The sequence below is a fragment of the Nelumbo lutea genome, chromosome 4, assembly GCF_056320005.1.
Source record: "Nelumbo lutea isolate HS-2025 chromosome 4, American lotus-T2T, whole genome shotgun sequence".
Taxonomy (NCBI): domain Eukaryota; kingdom Viridiplantae; phylum Streptophyta; class Magnoliopsida; order Proteales; family Nelumbonaceae; genus Nelumbo; species Nelumbo lutea.
This window is the reverse complement of record NC_142687.1, coordinates 59,493,661-59,513,912: the sequence shown is the minus strand read 5'-3', so window position 1 is coordinate 59,513,912 and position 20,252 is coordinate 59,493,661. Positions and strand designations below refer to the sequence as shown.

The 20,252-nt window shown below is 40.4% G+C and overlaps 1 protein-coding gene across 4 annotated transcripts in view; it reads left to right on the top strand.

The window, feature by feature from the left end:
• The window catches only part of LOC148860804 (Calcium-binding EF hand family protein), a 40,823-nt gene that overhangs the window by 10,380 nt on the left and 10,191 nt on the right, over window positions 1-20,252 (top strand). For all 4 annotated transcript variants that reach the window (XM_088983962.1, XM_088983961.1, XM_088983960.1 and 1 more), the window contains exons 2-3: window positions 7,107-7,209; window positions 7,303-7,368. In XM_088983962.1, the coding sequence (XP_088840088.1) occupies window positions 7,107-7,209; window positions 7,303-7,368 (169 nt within the window). The remainder of the gene's footprint in view (window positions 1-7,106; window positions 7,210-7,302; window positions 7,369-20,252) is intronic.

Below are 20,252 nucleotides of genomic sequence, written 5' to 3'. Positions count from 1 at the left end.
GGTTCCCACTTCCCACATGACAAGGCTGAAAAGGCTGAATTAGTATACCCACACATACTTTGAGACATAGCCATCAAAGTATAAGTGCACGACAGATTCCTCCTCGGCTAAGCATAGATAGTGTTGGTTCGGCTGTCTTAATTTGTATGTTTATCTTTGTTGGGTCTTAAGTCATTAGTTATTGGGCCTTAGTTACTGGGCCTAATCTTATTTAGTATTTATTTTGACTAGGTGTCCCATCACTAATCAGGGGCATTCTTGTCTATTTATGTAACATTATGTAATGTCCTTATATATAATAGATTAGGGCTGGCTGAGCATTATTCTGTCGCCCATCTCATTTTTTCTTCTTCTTCTTCTTCTTCCTCTTCTTCTCTCATTCGACAGCCCTATTTCAGCAAACATGGTATCAGAGCACTGATCTTTCGACTGGTTACAGCAACCGCCTCTTCTTCTACTCGCAGGTAACTCTCCCATCTTTCCTTTTGGTTGCTGCAAAGAAACCCTAGGGTTGGTCGTAGAACACAGCTAGACCTACATCTAGGGTTTCCCTTGGTTGTAGGGCCCAAGGGGAGTTAGACCCAGAGGCTGATGCCCTAATAGACGCAGTACAGTAGACTGTAGCCACTCGGCTAAGATAGATCTGTGTAGAACAGATCTAGGCGGAAGGACTAATCTCAGCAGTCCTAGAACTGTTCGTGGGTGAGGTTATAACCTGCGATAGCAGTGCTTAGCACACAGTAGAAGCCAACACAGCAAGTTGCAGGCTGCGGCAGCAGTAATTAGAACACAGCAGAAGGTAGCACCACAGAGTATAATCTGTGACAGCAGTAATTAGGGCACAGTGTAGAGACTGGTGGTGGAACGGTATTAGTATCTATCATTCTAGCAAACTCCTCTCCACCCCAAAAGAACAATCCTAAGCTCCTGTCCGCAAATCCTCAATACTCACTCTGTCTTGTCCTTGCAAGCTAATTTAGACTTCTCAGAGATCCTCTCTAAGTCTCGGGTGCACTCCTTCTGCTTATCCTGTGACCCGGGCCGCCTTTCCAAACCATCCCCAAAAGAATCCAACATTCTGCACCTTCTCCCCATCTGAATGATGGCATTCTTCTCCTTGCCCCTCTAATACCTTCTTCAAACCTTTAGTTTTATCTTATAAACTCTTTCATTTATTTGCTGGACCAGCCCCAATCAAACCATCTTTTAACTTTGAGAAAACTTTTGATACATGAACAATATGGGACTTGAGTCTCTTGCTGTCTTAAGTGTCTCTGAAATAACAGCCACACCTTCCTTAAATGACAACTTAAGTTACTGGTTAAAGTACAAACATTCCATCATATATGTGACCTAGGTTACACCAGATTACAACTTTGCTAAAAATAAAGTGGGTCTACCAGTCCCCTGCTATTCTAGAACATCTGCCAAACCATTTGCTTCCCTTTTTACCCAACCAAAACTAGAATTGAAATTCTTTGCACACAGGTCAATTTGTCTGAAGATAAATCTGAATTTCCATGCTGAGTTAATTTTCTTTTCCCAAGATATGACCAAGAGTGAATCTCCCTCAATTTCCAGCTCTCTTGCTTCCAACTGTTCAGCAAGTTTCAAGCCTTGTAGGGGAGTTAGAATTTCTGCCTGAATCGAGTCACCAAACCCAGTTGGTCCTGAGAACAGTCCCACTACTGCTCCTTGATGATTTCAAATACCCCCCCTATACCTGCTCTCCCCGAATTACCAAAGGAGATGCCATCAAATTTCAGCTTTAGCTTATTTAGTTCTGGTGGTTTCCATTCCTTTCTTACACTTTCTTTGTGTTTCTGACTTTGCCACTTCACTCCAGTTTCTTAATATATCATTTGTAGAAACATTCCTGAAGAGTTCCAATGTGCAGATCTGACTTTTATAGCTTCAATCACTTTCTCCTTTGACTTACTTTTCTTATTGAAATTGAAAATCCTTTGATTTCTTTCTTCCTAGATAGACAATACCAAAGCTGCTCATATTGCCTTTCACATACATCTTCCCTTTTTTTGTTGCCTTGGGAAATTGTAGCTAAACAAACTCACTATGTCTTGGGGGGGGGGGCATCTGCAACCAAGGAGAGCGCAGAAATATTCCCAAATATAAGACACAAAAGAGTAGGAGATTAGTGAGGGAGGGTCTCACCACAAGATTTACATAGGATACACACGTGAGGAGAGAAACGATTATTTGGCCTTCTTTTCTATAGCATACCATAGGTGTTTATCTTTCCAAGAAACACTTCCCAATAAAGAGCTTGTACTTTAGGAGGGGTTGGTTTGTAACATATTTCTCTCACAGTGAAATTCACCCCCATAGTTTCAAAATGGGTTGGCAGGTTAAAAAAAGAGGCACAAGAAACATACCATTAGGGGCTGGATGACAGATTCTATTATCCGATACATTTTGGTCCAAGTAAACCTTCTCCAGGTTTGAAGGTAGGAGGAGGGAACAACATTCATTATCTCTCAAACCCCTTATGAACTCTTACCGAAAAAAAAAACCCTTATGAACCCAAATTCTCAACTTATCCCAAGTTCTGAGGACACATGAATCCTGGCAACAGGTTCAGCCTTAAGATTTGGCAAGGAATAGAAGTCAAGGAATTGCAAATTAAGGGGCTGGTCCCCAAGCCAAAGGTCTTCTCAGAATAAAACTTTGGGAAAAGATTTTTGGTCTTTTTGGATGCAGGTGGACAATGCCACTGTAAATCAGGTGGCTTTTCGACCCTACAACCTCAAGTAGCCTAAGAGAAGAGGGAGAGTTTTATGGAGATGTGTTAGGGCTGCTTTAGTATGGACAGTATGGGAAGAAATAAATAACATTATTTTCAATGATAAAGAGAGGGATGGAGCTACTGTTTGGGATTGTTTGCTGATTAGGGCTATTAATAAGGATAAAGCATTTGATCTTCTTTCACATTTCTCTTTTGGTGACATTTGGAGAAACTGGGAATTAGTTGCAATTTTTTTTTTTTTTAGTTAAGGACAAAGCTGTTGCAGCCTGGAAGCCCCCATAAAACTAAACTTTGATGGCAGTAGCCTCGGTAAGCTTTTGGGCCCTTTGGTATCAGATATGTATTCAAGAATGCAGAGGGTCATATTGTTGCCTTATTCTCTGGTCCAATTGGAGTGGGGGGTATGGTCAGTGCAGAGGTCCAAGCAGTTTTACAGGGAACACAAATTGCTAAAGAGTTGAACTTCGGGAGGTTGGTCATTGAAGGAGATTCTAAATTGGTAATAGGGTGGCTGAAAGAGTTGGAGACTGTAGCTTGGTCTTTCAGGGGGTCGATGAGAAGATTCAAGTGGCTAACTTTCACTTTAATAGTTAGAGTTCAGTGGGAGAGGAGATCAGCTAATGGGCCAGCAGACCTACTAGCTGAGCAAGGGGTGCACAGAGATCATTTATTTTGGGTCCAATTGTAATTTTTCTTTGTTTTTGAGGCAGCATCTCACACCTCCTTAGGGAAATCTTTGCTGTATCTTTTGTTAGTTCATCTTGATTAATTTTAATAAAATGCTTTTTACTTATAAAAAAAAGGTAAGAAATGTAGGCAATACCTCAATGATTGCTTTCCAGGGGGAGTTTGAAGCTACATTAGAAGCTAGTTTTGCATCCCAACCATTGTCCGCTACACCATGAATGCTTGCAATGACCCTGTGCCACAACCTATTTACCTCATAAGGAAACCTCCACAGCCATTTACCTAGAAGAGCTGTATTTCTCTTCACCAAATTCCCAATGCCTACTCCACCTTTCTCCTTTGGTTTACATACTTGTTCCCATAAGAAGTCCCTCATTATCTTTTCTAGCTGTCTAGCTGTTTTTACCAGAATCCTAAAGGTGGAAAGGAAGCAAGTGGGCAAGTTTGCTAGGGTGGACTTAATCAAAGTGATTCTTCTCCCCATAGAGATGTAGTGAATCTTTCTATGGGGAGAAGAATCACTTTGATTAAGTCCACCCTAGCAAACTTGCCCACTTGCTTTTTGGTGAATCTTTCTACAATTGGTTTCCAGAAGCTGTTGGTTTTCGGGCCCCCAAAGGCACACAAGGTACTCTAGGGGCCAAGTTTTCACCTCACAGCATAGTATTTCTGCCAAGGACTGAATGTCAGCCTCTTCCATGTTAATTCCTGCCACACAACTCTTTCTCTAATTGAATCAATAATCCATGTGACACCATGGTTGCCTAAGGCAATAGCATGATTAGTTGTAGCATGAGTACCAAAATAGGCAAAACCTATGGAAGGTCTGTAAGTACCATATGTGCTCCCTATTGTAGTTTCCAATTGACTTAGAAATTTACTGTACTTATCAGACTTTGCTCTAGCTGCAACCAATGTCTCTACAGTCATTATAGAAGATGGCCCTTGATCATTTGCCTGAGTAGTAACCACATTATCTTTTCCATCCTTCTTCCTACTTTTATTATTTCTAAGCTAAGAAGGCATGAGATGAGGATTTAACTTCCAACATGTTTCTTGACTCAAGTTGCGTAGGTTTCTTTCAACATTCACACACTCCTCGACACCCTTATCACCAATCCCTGGAACCCCTTTTGGGCTTCATGCTAAAATGAGCAGAATAATCTGTAGGAGTTTGTAGCATCACACATCTTCTACTCTCCTCATTGTGTACCTAATAATAGGCTTAGGAAACAGTGATGTCATCTTGTGTGAAGATATGCTGCCTGGTTATGACAAACTCTGAATTTAATCTTGTAAGAAACTCAAAGACTTGATTTCTCTCAACCAGTCTCCTATAGGTAGTAGCATGGGCTCTCCCACCCTATACTCTCCAAATGGTCCAACTCCTGCCAGTGAGACTTCAATATTAAGAAGTAAACAACTAGTGGTTTCTCTCCTTGCATTAGATTGTTCATCTGATACCTCAACTGGTATGACCTTGCGAAATTCATAGCTAGGTGTAAGCTTCTACTACACCATCATACACTTAACAATTTTCGTCTACATATAATTTTTGGTAATGTGCGGCTCCATAGAGTTTATCAACCACAAAAAAAAAAAAATCATATTGTTTTCCTGCACCCTTCGAGCATGGGAAGAGTCTATGGCTTTTTGGTTCTATCATTTCCCCATAATATACCCTAGATTTCAACTTCCCCTATGTAAATGTGAATAAATTGAGCATACTCAAGGTAATTACTCCCATCAAGCTTCACTGTAATGATAGAAATTCTAGGAGTCTCTATAGACTCCATTGGGACAATCCTGGACTCTAGGATCTACTTGAAATCACTTCCTAAAGTGTGCTTCACATGCAATTCTTCTTCTACAATGATAGGATATACTCAGCAGGATTGCTATCTCACAAATTAATCCCCAATTTCAACTTCACAGTGAAACCCTAGATTGACAACATTGTAGCAGCTCTAGTACAAAGGAGAAAAGTGAAGTGCTCCTTGCAGATACTCTGGATGTCCTTAAAACAGGGAGTGATCTCAAAGGTGTTCAAAACGAAAGAAAATGTCTTGAGCACCAATTTCAATCAAGACTTTTAGCCTCCAACCAGTCTTCAAACAAGATCTTTGCTTTTTTCTTGATTTTTGGTCAGCTTCTCTAGAACTTCCTTTAGGCATCAAATCTGTCCACTATACTTTCTAAAAATCTTTCCCAAAACCAGATGATCAAAGCTTAGACAGATCAGCAACTGCAAAACCCCATACACTGTTGATCCTAGTAATGTATGGTCTAGGGATTGAGAATAGAGAAGGAAGCATGCTCTGATACCAACTTGGAAATCAGATTAGTAACATTCTTGATTATTTTGCAATGAATCAAGAAAGAAAAGAAGTGAAAAACATATCTGAATAGAGAAGAGAAGAGAAGAAAGAAGAAACATGTATTGGAAATCTGAAATCATGGGTTAGCAATTTGCTGTCCCACTATGTTTTTTTGGCTTTAAGTATAACATAAAATTACATATATACTGTTAATAAGGGTAGAAGCAGCAATGAATAAATGAAATAAAAAGAGAGGCCCATGGCCCTATATGACAAGAAAGCCCAATAATAATAATAATAATAATATTTCAAAAAAAAAAAAAAAACAGCCCACTATCTCAACTGGAATATAGGGATTGTAAGGTGAGGGATGATTTGGTGGTGGTGTCGGAAATAGGGAGGAGGGCTTTTGTAATGTCTCAATGGTGACAGTTTTATTGGAAAAGGTGGAGGAAAGTGTATCCAGAGAGAATTCAAGGAAAGGGAGAGGCAAATCAAATGCTTCGATCCCCAAGGGCAGGGTGATCCATTGGTCAGTAGCCAGTGGATTGTGGAGGACAAGTCATTTTGTCAGTGGTTATTGTTTGGTGGCTGACTTGTGTCTAGGATTTTTCAGTGGGGAAGTTTGAAGTTGGTGTCATGGAGTATAGTATCAGTTCAGGACCTTACTATACATTCACTTGGACACACTTCAGCACCTAGCTCAAGAAGTGAGACTTACCTTCACTTGGACTCAAAAGTCATCTAATTGAATGGCAGATGCATTGGCTAAACTAGAGGCCAACAGGCCCCAATTGTATTGGGGTCATTTCTAGGGAGAATGAAAGAAATTTGCAAGGAAAATTTTAAGGACAGCAGTTTCTAACAGGGTAGGGATCAGGGATAGCCTTGGGATGCTTGGCATGATTCAATTGTACAATTGGAACATTCTTTTCATATATTGATAAAGAAATTGAGTTACCAACAATAAAAGGGAGGCAATGGTAGGATTTTTTTTTCCCAGTTTCAAGGAGGCAGTTCTTTTTAGTTGGGTAGGCTTCCTTCACAGTGGTGTTTTTGTGTGGTATGAAGATTTTATGCTATGTCTTTCTCTTTTCAAGGAGGCAGTTCTTTCTGTTTATCTACGACATGGTGGCTTACTGTTGGAGTGTGTGGATTGGTTTTCTTTTTCTCTTTTTTTTTTTCCTTTTCAATCTCTCTTCTTTTCTACAGTCTTTTCTTGTTAGTGAATTTTTGTTATTAGAGAAAAAAGAGAAAGGAAAAGCATAGATACAAGATGCAACTGTGACCTATTTCTCTATGATTTTATTGTTGACTGATTTTCTTCTGCATATCAGATAATAATTCGTTTGGTTATGATATGGGTTGGTGGAAGGAGGAACATTTCAATGCCTCAGATGCTGATGGTGATGGTCTTCTAAACCGGACAGAATTCAATGAGTAAGGTTCTATTGGTGTAGATATTTTGTATTTGGCAATCGTATGCTTTCTCTGATTTCTTCTACTTGTTACCTTATGCTTGTTTTATGAAAGCTTCCTGCACCCAGCTGACAGCAATAGCCCGAAACTTCTTAAGTGGCTGTGTCAAGAGGAAATAAGGTACAATGGATTCTTATTTCTTTTTCAATTTAATGTGAACCTATTCACTTTCTCACAATCTTTATTCTATATTGTTCCTGACACTGAATTTATTTCTGTATTTTACTCATTCATGAATTTTTCACCTGCGAAAATTTCACATCTTTCATTTTTTTACTAATGTACTCCTGCTGTTTTAATCTTACTTAAAATTTTATTTCACGGATGAGAGATTTTGAATAATATTATCATTAAAATGTATTTCCTGATGCAAGTGGTCATGGATCTCATGGTTGTCTACTTGGCTGTAAAAGCCATTCATCTTGAGGCAAGGTGGCAGAAACGGCTTTGAGATGTAGACCTCAAACATGAAACTATACTATAGGAATCAAGTCAAAAAACTCTATCTTGTTGCAATGAAGAAAAAGTTGATCAAAATCTTGTTTCCATAGATACTTATTCATTGGAAAAAGGTTTCTGGATTAGGTCAAGTAGGGAGCTTACGTACATGACCCTGCATATTTCTGCCACGTTGAGGGATCCTGTGGCTGATCCAGAGTTTCTATCAGATAGAGGTCCTAGTGTATTTGCTATATATTTGATCCCAGTTCATTCAGCTTACTAACCCTGTATTGAATTATTCCTGACCAATTATAGCCATCCATTGATTCTTCTTTTTTGGTATAAAAATTGTCCTCAAAAAAGGTGTATTATGTAGATATGGTCATTCGGCCCAAAAACTTTTCCATGAATGGTGGGGAGAGGATCATGGAGACCCTCTCAATTCTCAAGTTCCAAAACAATTTGCTACATAAGGGACCCTAAGTTGTTTAGAGAAGCTATGGGAGTGGCCCAATTAGAAAACCTATTGCCTTATTTATTGATAAATGGCAAAGTAGAATTGTTAAGTACAAGTATTTAAGGTATTATTTCCCTATCATTACAAAAAGGTTGATTGGATGAAAAGACCATCATTTCTTTACAATGAACCATGCCCTACTTTCAACTATATCTTATGTTTTGTCCCCCCCCAACACACACACATCACCCACCCCCCACCTCTACCACTACCACCACCAAGACAACACACACAATTTTGTAAATGTAACATAGTGATCTCCATGGAAAATGGTGACAGTTTGCATGTCCTAACTGACTGAGGACTGGTGCAGGAGCATGGACACTACTGCCTGTAGTACTGTAGTAGCATTTTCATGGGTTCCTGTAGCAGATTGTAACCAGGGGGTCTGTTGTTATTTCTGTTTTCTGAGGGTCTTTTTGTTATTTGGATAGCTTAAATGTTTTGTTGTCTTTTGTTGTTAGTTTGTGGCTTGGGTTGAAAATTTATGTGGCTTGCAAGGCAAACTTCTTAGCTATTAGCATATGTAAAGAGAAGGGATCTACACATGGCTGGGTCGGTTTTTAATGGATCTACACGTGATCCACTTGGGGAGTGCGTGGACATAACAGAGGAAGAATTCCTGGGCCAGAAATGTTTAAATACCAAGCAGGATTATAATAGAGGGCCTAGGAATTTTAAATCCTTTAGAAACGAGTTGAGAAGTGAGCCCAGTTTTGAAGGTGGGTCAGTCCAAGAGGCTTATGAGGTTGCTCAGTTAGAAAAACATAAAACTCTTGGGCCAAGAAAAGAAGCGTTGGGAGAAACTACGAGCCCTGTAGATTGATCAAGGGTCCCAGAGGTTGAAGAGGATTTGATAGAGAAGGTGGTCACAGAAGAAGGCACTTGCGATGCTGAAGGTTCGTTTGGAGGAAGACAATTTTCTCCCCCCCCAAAAAAAAATAAAAAATAAAAAAAAGGCTCCAATGATGGTAGAGTAGGGGGAGACTCAAATGAATGGTCAAGTTTACCATATGCAACAAAAAATAGGAAAGGATGATGAAGTGTTAGTGAACATCACCAACGGTGAGGGAGAAGAGTTGGAAAGGATGGAAGGAGATGATTGGGGAGGAAAAATGGCAGGGGCAGAAGAGGAGGACGATAGAAGGATGATTGAGGTTTTACTATGAAGGGTAAAAAACTGAGTTGAAGAAGAAAGGAATTGTAGTCAAGAGAACAAAGTGACGGGGGTGATGGGCAGGGGCGGAGCCAAGTATATTGGTGAGGGGTCCTTGGCCCTCCCAAACTTTTTGTCAAAGCTATCATATATATAGCTTAGTAAGTGGAGGCAGGGCTAAAAACTAGAAAGTAGGTCCTTGGTCCCCTCCAAAACTTGAAATTAAATGTTAAAGATCACTCTCTGATGATTCTCCAACTCCTAAAATTAATTTTTTTTTTTGTTTACTTTTTCTTTAAAAAATCTGTAATAGACCCAAACCTTCCTGGCCCATTTCTTGTTTAACTCCCCTCCCCCCCGAAATTAAGGAAATAATAAATAAATAAATAAAATTCCTGGATCTGCCACTTGTGGTAGGGGCTAAGGAAATGGGAGATGCGGAAGAGCCAGTGGGGAAGGGAGAAGGAGAAAAGAACAAAGTTCTAACAGAGGAGAAAAGAGGGGGAGGAAGATCTAGGGATTGAGGGAGGGGGAAGAGAGGAGGAAGGAAGTAAGTTAGGAGATGGAGTTAGGACTTACAAAAGGAAGAGGTACAGAGAACTTTCCCCTTAGGAGAAAGTGGGAAAGGAGAGTCAGGGGAGGCTAATGAAGATGAACCAATGATGGATGAAATTCATGAGATTGAGGATGTGATTTAGAGAATGTGGTAAATAAGGAAATAAAAGTCCGCAAAATTTTGGGACTGTTTTTCCTAGGAGGGGAGGAATTTGCAAAGGAAGCATTCAGATCAATGGAGGAACAAAATGGGGAAAGAGAGAGTAATTGATAAGCTAGTGTTTGAATGCAATTCAGGTAACCCTTTAATTCAAGAAAAGGAAGAGTGTGCTGAGGGTGGTTGGTGGGGAGGTAGCCAAGAAGCAGGAAGTAATATCCGAGGGGGCGGTGGGTTCAGAAAAGGGGCAGAAGTCAGCAAGGAGCCTGGAAGAAATTGTGGGAACTGTTAATACAAATAGAAGATTCAGAACTCAAAAGAAAAGAAAAAGTCAAAAGTAGATTGCAGTTTCGAAGGCTTTTGCATGAATAAAAGGAGGCTAATTTGATATTGGGCATAAAAGGCTTGTCAAAAAACCCATAAGATTAGAGAGAAGGCAACTAGAAGGGTCTCAAAAAGCTGAGAGAAGAGTTTGTAATTGGGAATCCTTTGTGGGGTGGGTGTTAGGGATGGGTCTGCAGTGTGTGTTTGGGTTGGGCTTTCATCTTATGTCTTGTTTTTCAATGTTTTTTTTCTTTTGTGTGTGTGTATGGGTTTTGTTGGGGTTTGGTTTTTTCAATGGGTTTTTATGGGTCTGTTGCTTTCTCTTGGGTGATTTCTTATCACCTTTCTTGTATTTTCTTTTTGTTTAATAAAATTTTTATTTTATCTTCAAAAAATAAACCTCTTTTTCCAGGCCTTCTCATCTCCTCTACACATTCACTGCAATTAGGATTTGGTCAATTATTTGTCGCCCTTGAATAAACGTCAGTCGGGCTTGACTGATAATCAAGGGGAGAACTACTTTAATCCTCAAAGAGATCACTTTAGCCAAGATTTTGTAGATACTCACCAAACTAATCGGCCTGAAGTCTTTTGGGTGGCTAGCATTCAACTTCTTAGGGATTAGAGCCAAAAAAGTAGCATTAACACTGCAGCTTACTATGTGTTCTTTTGCAAATTCCTTAAAGACATCACACAAATCATCTTTTGTTATTTCCCAACAATCTTGATAGAAAGCCATTGTGAAGTCATCAAGGTCTGAAGCCTTAGCTCTATCTCTTAAAAACATTGCATGTTTGATTATCTTATTCCTCAAGATTTCTTTCTAATCACCTAGTCTTTTCCTCGGACACCCTTAGCCAATCCAACCCTTTCACCACCAATCTCTCATTCAAAGGTTTTCTAAATATGGATTTGAAGTGGTCCACAAACTTCTTGACTATCTCATCCTGATTAGTAACCACCTCTTCTCCTAACTCTAATTTGGTCACAAACTTCTTCCTCCTATTTACTAAATCATGAAAAAATCTAGTATTCCCATCACCTTCCTTAATCCACTTGTGCCTTGACTTCTGCCTCTAGCTTATTTCCTCTCTCAAAAGCACCTCTTCCAAGTCCTTCCTCAGTTGTCTTCTCAATTCTCTAATTGATCTAAAATGGTCAACAAAGGCCTTAGCAATGTCAACTTGATCTGTGGTCTCGGTTCCCTCCACCAATAATGAAGAGATTGGGCTCTTTCTTTTCCTACCATTTGCTAAAGCATGGAAGAATTTCATGTTTCCATCACCTTCTTTAATCCACTTCTCCCTAGACTTCTACTTCCAACCTATCTCCTCTCTCAAGAGAGTAGTAACCTCTAGCTCCTTTTTTAAAGACCATCTCCTTTTCCTATCTTGGTTTTCTAAGACACCTTGCACTTCCTATCTATCTCTTCAATTAGTGAGATTAAACTAACTTTTTTCTCTTCCACTTTCCCAAACTTCACTTTGTTCCATTCGTTAATTTCCCCTTTTAATCTTTGTAGCTTTTTCAAAAATTTTTGACCATCCCACATGGGTTGTAAACTTTGGGACTCCCACCACTCTTTTACCTTATCTTTGAATTCCAAATGGGTAAGCCACACATTCTCAAATCTGAAAGGAGTGGGACCTCTATCCAAAGACCTCTGAAATAAACAAATTGGCCAATGATCTGATGTAATCTTGGGCAAAATATTTCCGCTCAAGCCCATCCAATGTTCTTCCCAATCAAGAGACATTAAAAACCTATCTAGCCTAGAGCAAATAGGATTAGCTTGAAGGTTGGACCAAGTACTCAAGAGGGATTTTGACCATTTAGAGAAATGAGGAAATGGAATGTGTGGAGGAATTGATTGGTAGATATTCAGTCTCCTTAAAAATTATAAGACTATTGGATGGAAGGGAATAGGTGGTAACAAATGTATATGGTCCGAACTCCTATAGAGACAGGGAGGCTTTTTGGGAGGAATTATGTGCTATTAGGGGAATCTGTGAGGGACCATGGTGTGGTGGAGGTGATTTCAATGTCATCAGATTTTCGGGAGAAACAAACAATCCGAACAAAGGAATCACTACCAGCATGAGGAAGTTTAATAAATTAATTTATTCATGTGAATTGAGTGAACCTCCGATGCTAAGGGTGGACTATACTTGGTCAAATTTTCAATCTCCCCCAACCTGTTCCAAACTGGATAGGTTTCTCATTACTCTCGACTAGGAAGAATTGTGGGGCTCAATATTTGTGAAAGGGCTACCTAGGGTTACTTCATACCATTGCCTCATTTACATTGGGAAGGAAAGTCTAGGAGGAAGCCCTACTCCATTCAGGTTTGAAAATATGTGGTTTGACGATCACTCGTTTAAAACCAGATTGAAGGAATGGTGGCAAGAACTTTGACCTTTGGGGAGTATGAAAATGTTAAGCTTTGCATGGAAATTAAAGAGGATAAAAGGGAAAATAAAAGAGTGAAATAACGAGCATTTTGGGAGGGTGGTGGAAATAAAAGATAACATAGTGAGGAAGATTGAGGAGCTAGACAAGAAAGAGGCTATCAGAATGTTATCAGAAGAAGAGAGAGAGGATCGATGGAAAATCAAGCAAGAATTGGAAGAGATATTAATAAAGGAGGAAATATGTTGGAGATAGAAGTTAAGGTATCATTGGATTGTTGAAGGAGATGGTAACGCTAAGTTTTTCCATGCAATTGCAAACGAAAGAAGAAAGAAAAACTTAATCTTTAGTGTGGAGGGGGTCAGGAAGTAAGAGAAAGCCAGGAGATCACAAGGATCTTTGTAAACCATTTCAAGGAAATTTTCACAAGTTCAAGCAGGGTGACAACAGAGCTACCAGAAATGGAAGGGGATAGGATCTCAGAAGAGCAATCCTTGTTTTTGGAAAGGAATTTTACTTTGGAAGAAATCAAGGATGCAATCTTCTCCATGGAAAGATCAAAAGCCCCAAGCCGAGTGGATTTTTAATGGCCTTCTATCAAGAATGATGGGATTGGATGAAAACTGATATTCTGGAAGTGTTCAATGAATTCTTTCTCAAAGGAGAGGTGCCTCAAGGGGTGAATGCCACTTTTATCACTTTAATCCCGAAGAAGAGAGAGGCCAAAACCCCTAAAGATTATAGGCCAATTAGTCTTACTGGGGGTGCATATAAAATTATTGCAATGGTTCTCTTAGAAAGAATCAAGAAAGTGCTACCGTCGATCATCTCACCTTTTCAAGGTGCCTTTGTGGAAGGAAGGCAGATTGTGGATCAAATTCTAGTGGCCAATGAGTGTTTTGTAGAAAAAAGAAAGGGTAGAGGAAAAGAGTTAGTGTGTAAGGTGGACCTAGAGAAAGCCTATGATATGGTTAACTGGGAAGTTCTTCTTCAAATGTTAGAAAGGTTGGGCTTTGGAACCAAATGGAGATCTTGGATTAGAGGATGCTTAAATTCTGTCCATTACTCAATTCTTATTAATGGTGTAGCGAAGGATTTCTTTCTGACTAAGAGAGGAATTAGGCAAGGAGACCCTTTATCCCCTTTTCTCTTCACTATAGTTGCTAAGGTGTTGAGCAGAATGGTGGCGAAAGCTGATTCCTAAGGAAGTGGTTGTTACCCACCTCCAATTTGCAGATGACACAATATTCTTTTGTAAGGATGGAAATGAGGAAGGAGTGGTAAACCTAAAATTACTATTGGATAACTTTGTGGGGATGATAGGTTTAAAGGATAAATTGGACTAAAACAGGCATGTAGGGGATAATCTGGAGGAAGGGGAACTCCATAGATACGTAGAGATTTTAGGGTGCAAGATTAGAAGTTGGCCAATGAGCTACTTGGGGTTTCCTTTAGGAGGCAATCGTAGGTCAGAAGGTATCAGAAAGCCAGTCATTGAAAGATTTGCTAGAAAGCTAACTCTGTGGAAGAGGAATTATATCTCTCTAGGTGGAAGGATAACCTTGATTAGAGCCACTTTGACAAACCTCCTTATTTATTTCCTTTCAACCTTTAGAATACCATGTAGAGTAGCAAGGATTTTAAAGAAATACATGAGAGATTTTCTGTGGGACCCAGGAGAAGAGAGTGTAGGTTTTCAAGACTGCTATTCAGTCTTGACCACCAAGAGATTTCAGGTTCGATGAGAAGAGAAAGTGAAGAAGTAGAAGAAAAGGTGGTGAAAGAGCAGTAGAACACAGATTTTTAGGAGAAGAACAGAATGTCAATATTCTATTGCCACCACTTTAAGTTAATATATATATGTTATGCTAGTTACATGAAAGGACATATCTGCCCTTGGTGTTTACATCATAACTGCTAACAAACAATATAAAATTGAAACTAGAAATAACAGAATAGCAAAATGACCATAGATATGACTAGATACATTCTACCCTACGGACAGAGTGGGACCACAATTGTGGGTCCCACATCAATGTTCTCTACACTCCCCCTCAAGTTGGGAGTATATGTTCATCATTCCCAACTTGGATAGATCCGCCTCTAGCTTCTTTCTTGATACGGCTTTAGTGAGGATGTCTGCTAGTTGCATACTGGATGTGATGCAAGGGAGGCATACTTCTTGAGATGAGACCCTCTCTCGCACAAAATGGTGGTCAACTTCAATGTGTTTGGTTCTGTCATGCTGTATTGGATTATGTGCTATATTAATGGTGGCTTGATTATCACAATACAACATCAGGGGCTTCTCATACTCAATATCCAACTCCTCAAGTAGAGATCTTAGCCATAGGGTTTCATCCACTCTATTGGCCATGGACCTGTATTCTGCTTCAGCACTTGACTGGGAGACAACACTTTGTTTCTTACTTCTCCAGGAGACAAGGTTTCCTCCCACAAGGGCACAATATCCTAAGGTAGACCTTTTGTCATCAACACTCCCAGCCCAATTAGCATCATTATAGACCTCCACCTTCATGTGATTGTTGTTCTTGAATAGTATACCCCTACCTGGGCATCTCTTCAAGTAGGCTAAGATTCTTTCTGCTGCAAGAAGATGTGTGGTTCTAGGAGAATGCATGTACTAGCTGACAACACTAACAACATAAGTAATATCTAGCCGAGTGAGGCAGAGATATAGGAGCCTTCCTACCACTTGTTGGAACATAACTTTGTCTTCTAGAAGCTCCCCACTCTCAGCACTAATCTTGTGATTTTGTTCAATTGGTGTATCTGCAGGCTTGACACCTAACTTTTCAGTTTCTGCCAACAGGTCTAGGACATATTTCCTCTGAGATATAAAGATCCCCTGTTTGGATCTAGCAACCTCAATACCCAAAAATACCGGAGTACACCAAGGTCCTTCACCTCAAATTCTTGGTGAAGAAGCTGTTTAAGAGACTCAATCTCATGGCTATCATTCCCTGTTGCCACAATATCATCAACATATACTGCCAGTAGTGTCAAAGAGGACTCCACCCTCTTGATGAATAGGGTATGATCTGACTGGGCCTGTACATATCCAAACTTCACAAGTGCTAGTCTGAATCTATCGAACCAAGCCCTAGGTGACTGTTTCAAACCATACAAAGCCTTGTTGAGCCGGCAAACCTTCTTACCTATTTCTGCATCATAGAATCCAAGAGGCAAACACATGTAAACTTCTTCCTGTAGATCTCCATTCAGAAAGGCATTTTTCACGTCTATTTGGTATAAAGGCCAAGTGTGACTTGTTGCAAGGGACAATAGGACTCGAATAGAGTCATCTTGGCTACCGGTGCAAATGTCTCCAAGTAATCTATGCCATAAGTCTGTGTAAACCCTCTTGCAACTAACCAAGCTTTATACCTCTCAATAGATCCATCTGCATTATGCTTCACCATAAATACCCATCTGCATCCAATCGGTTTCTTTCCTTTTAGCAAATCAACTACCTCCCAGGTGTTGTTTTTCAATAGGGCATCCATCTCAACTTGCATTGCATCTTTCCATTCAGGGACACATAGGGCTTCTTGCTCTGTTCTTGGAATAGGGACATTGGAAATGGAGCTAAGGTAGGACCTGTAGGTAGGAGATAGACGATCATAGGATAAAAAATGGGAAATACAGTGGGCTGTGGATGTGGTACAATGTCGTTTCCCTTTACGGACTGCAATTGGAAGGTCAAGATCATCTGTAGGGGAAGTCTCTGTGGGCTCTGGGATTGTAGTATCTAGACCTGGAGCTGTAGATGAGATTGGAGCTGGTTTGGACTGCTGATGATCAGGATCAACCTGCCTGCACCGCCTGTGATAAACCCTCAACTCCTGATCCCTCTGACCCCCCTCACCATTGTAGCTTTCCCTCAACTCCTGATCCCTCTGACTACCCTCACCATTGCAGCTCTCATCACCCAATGGAATAGGTAAAGGAACTGCCCCACTCTCACTACTCTCACCCTGAAGACAAGAACTCAAACCTCCACTCTCACTACTCTCCCCCTGAGGGGCAACCCGAGGATAATAGGGTGTCCTCTCAAAGAAAGTGACATCCATGGAGACAAACTTCCTCCCGGAGACAGGATCATAATAGTAATAACCCTTTTGAGTTTGTGCATAACCAAGGAAGGTGCATTTGGAGGCTTTGGGTTCGAACTTGGAGTGATGGGGTTTGAGAAGCTGAACAAAGCAAGTACAACCGAATGTCATAAGGGGAATAGAAAACAAGTCCTCACATGGGTGTAGAAGGGAAAAAGGAGATCGCATATCAAGGACCCTGGAAGGGACCCGATTAATAAGGTATACCGCCGTGAGGATAGCATCCCCCCAGAAGCGAATAGGGACATTGGAAGTAAACATGAGGCTTCTAGCCACTTCCAAAATGTGCCTATTCTTCCTCTCGGCAACCCCATTCTGCTGAGGTGTATGAGGGCAAGAGCTTTGGTGGATAACCCCATGATGAAGAAGATAAGATGTAAATGATTTAGCAAAGTATTCCTTTGCGTTATCAGATCTGAGAACTTTGATCTTGGCATCAAACTGGGTTAGGATCATTTGGTGAAAATTTTGGGTCAGGGAAGGTACCTCATTTCGTCAACGCATGAGATAAACCCAAGAAAAACGGGTATGGTCATCAACAAATAACAAAAAGTATCTGTACCCACCCATGGAAGGGATATGATAAAGCCCCCAAACATCAGTATGCACAATATCAAAAGAATTATCACTCCTTTTATTACTCAATAAATAAGGCTTTCTACAATGCTTGGCAAACTCACAACTTTCACATTGTAGCTGAGACAACCCAATAGATTCAGATAAAGTAGGAAACAAACTCTGTAAAGATCGAAAAGACAAATGACCTAATTGGTTATGCCAAAGTATAACCGGACTCACACTCTGAGAAACAAAAGACAACTTCTCTACTGACTCTCCCTGACGGAACCGCTCCCTGAGCAGATAGATTCCATTTGTCTCACGGCCAGTCCCAATCACCTTCTGCGTCTCCAAGTCCTGAAAAACACATTGGTCAGGGAAGAAGGTTACTGAGCAGTTCATATGCTTAGTAATATTATTGACTGAAAGAAGGTTAGTATCAAGCTTAAGAACATGCAAAACAGATGATAGGGAGATAGTATCTGAAAGCTTGATGTCACCCTTCCCAGAAATAGGAACCAGGGAGCCATCGGCAGTAGATACCTTATCCCCACCAGAAGACAAATGATAAGTAGTAAACAATGAAGGCAAGCTAGTCATGTGATCAGATGCACCTGAGTCTATTACCCAACAAGGTTCAGTAGTATCTGGAGCTGAGGCATGATAGGCTGAAGCTCGAGTACCTGACTGGGCGAAGGTAGATGTGACAGGGGCAGATGGAGGCTGAGATGAATTTCCAACCTCCTTTTCTAGCTGTATTAGGGCAGCCCGAACTGCAACTAAGGTCTCCAAAGATGTTCCTTTTGTGCCAGATGAGGATGCTGAATCAGTGTTCATGGCTACATGAGCAGTGCCCTTCTTGTTTCTTAACTTCGCAGAAACCAAGTGGGGATGCAGTTTCTAACATGTCTCTTTTGTATGTTTGGGTTTCTTACAATGTTCACATACTACATCCTTCTTGTCTAGCTTCCTCCTGTCCTTCTCTGAATCACCCCCTGATTTGGGTGTAGCCGCTACAAAGGCTGATGTGGGTGTGTGAGGTTGCATCATAACCTTCCTTCTAGTCTCTTCACTGTGTACAAATGAGTAAGCCTGAGAGAGAGTCACACTGTCTCTAGTCAAAATCTGCTGCCTCACAATATCATATTCTGAGTTCAGTCTTGCCAAAAACTCAAACACTCTGTTTGTCTCGATGTGCTTTCTATGGGTCTGAGCATCTTTGGGACTCTCCCACTCAAGAGTCTCTAAGTGATCAATCTCATGCCACAGGGACTTCACGGTAGAGAAGTAGACCGACACCGGTTTCTCTCCTTGTTTAAGGGTGTTCACTTTACATTTCAATTCATATGCTCTGGCAACATTAAGGGGTTGGGAGTAAGTTTCTTTCATAACATTCCATATCTCCTTAGCTGTCTTTGCCCACAAATAATTCCAGCTAATATGAGGTTGCATAGAATTACACAGCCGTATCATAACCAAGTAGTTTTCTTACATCCACTTGGTATGTGTCGGGTCTCCCTTGGAAGGTTCTTTCATATCTCTCAGGAGGTATCCTAATTTACCTCTTCCACCAATAGCCATCATGGCTGATTGGGCCCATTCCAAATAGTTTGATCCATCAAACTTTACGGTCGTAATCTGACCACCCATCTCAGAAATACCACCATAACTGATGTTCCCAAGGTTGCCTTCTGCCTGAATTTTAGACTCCATTTTTGTCAAGTCTCAAAACAACACTTGAACCACCAATCATAATCAAAAACAGTATAGGCCTGATCTGTATTCTCAGTGTATGTGCACAAAACTGAAATAATTCTGATATGAAACCAACTAGCCAACACAACAGTAGCTGTCTGTAGATCTCTAATCCCTTAGAACTCTGAGAACAGCTTAAAAAAAACTGATATGCTAGGGAAAGTTAGTAGTAGGGTTAATAAGAAACCCTAGAATCTGATCGAACCTACCAATAAACTTAAGAGTAACTCTAGGTAGATCACAGGGTTCAGTCAAACACTAGGGCTTGCTGCAGATCACTTTCAAACCCTAGAGTAGAGAGAAACACAGTTCGGTCCAGGGTTTGCTGTAAAACCCTAGTGAATTGAAGAGAGAAAGAACTAGAATGGTTCGACCTTCCCCTCCAGATAGGTCCAACCTATCTTCTCTGATAGAACTTCTCTTAGAAAGTGAACAACTTACAAAGAAAAATTGTTCGCTGCCTTCTAGGGTTACCTGAACCCTAGTCTTCTCTGATCCTTCTTGACCCACCACCAACACTCTACAACCCTAGTAAGTTTCCAACAGCTGCTAGCACCTCTGGCGATCTCCAAGAATCAGTCTGCGAACTCCTCCTTTTCAGCTTTCAGTCCTAGGAGATTCTCATGTGGTCGGCTGGTATTAGACTCACATGAAAAACCCTAACCTGGCTCTGATACCATGTAGGTTTTCAAGACTACTATTCAGTCTTGACCACTAAGAGATTTCAGGTTCGATGAGAAGAGAAAGTGAAGAAGTAGAAGAAAAGGTGGTGAAAGAGCAGTAGAACACATATTTTGAGGAGAAGAACAGAATGTCAATATTCTGCTGCTGCCACTTTAAGTTAATATATATATGTTATGCCAGTTACATGAAAGGACATATCTACCCTTGGTGTTTACATCATAACTGCTAACAAACAATATAAAACTGAAACTAGAAATAACAGAATAGCAAAATGACCACAGCTGTGACTAGATACATTCTACCCTACGGACA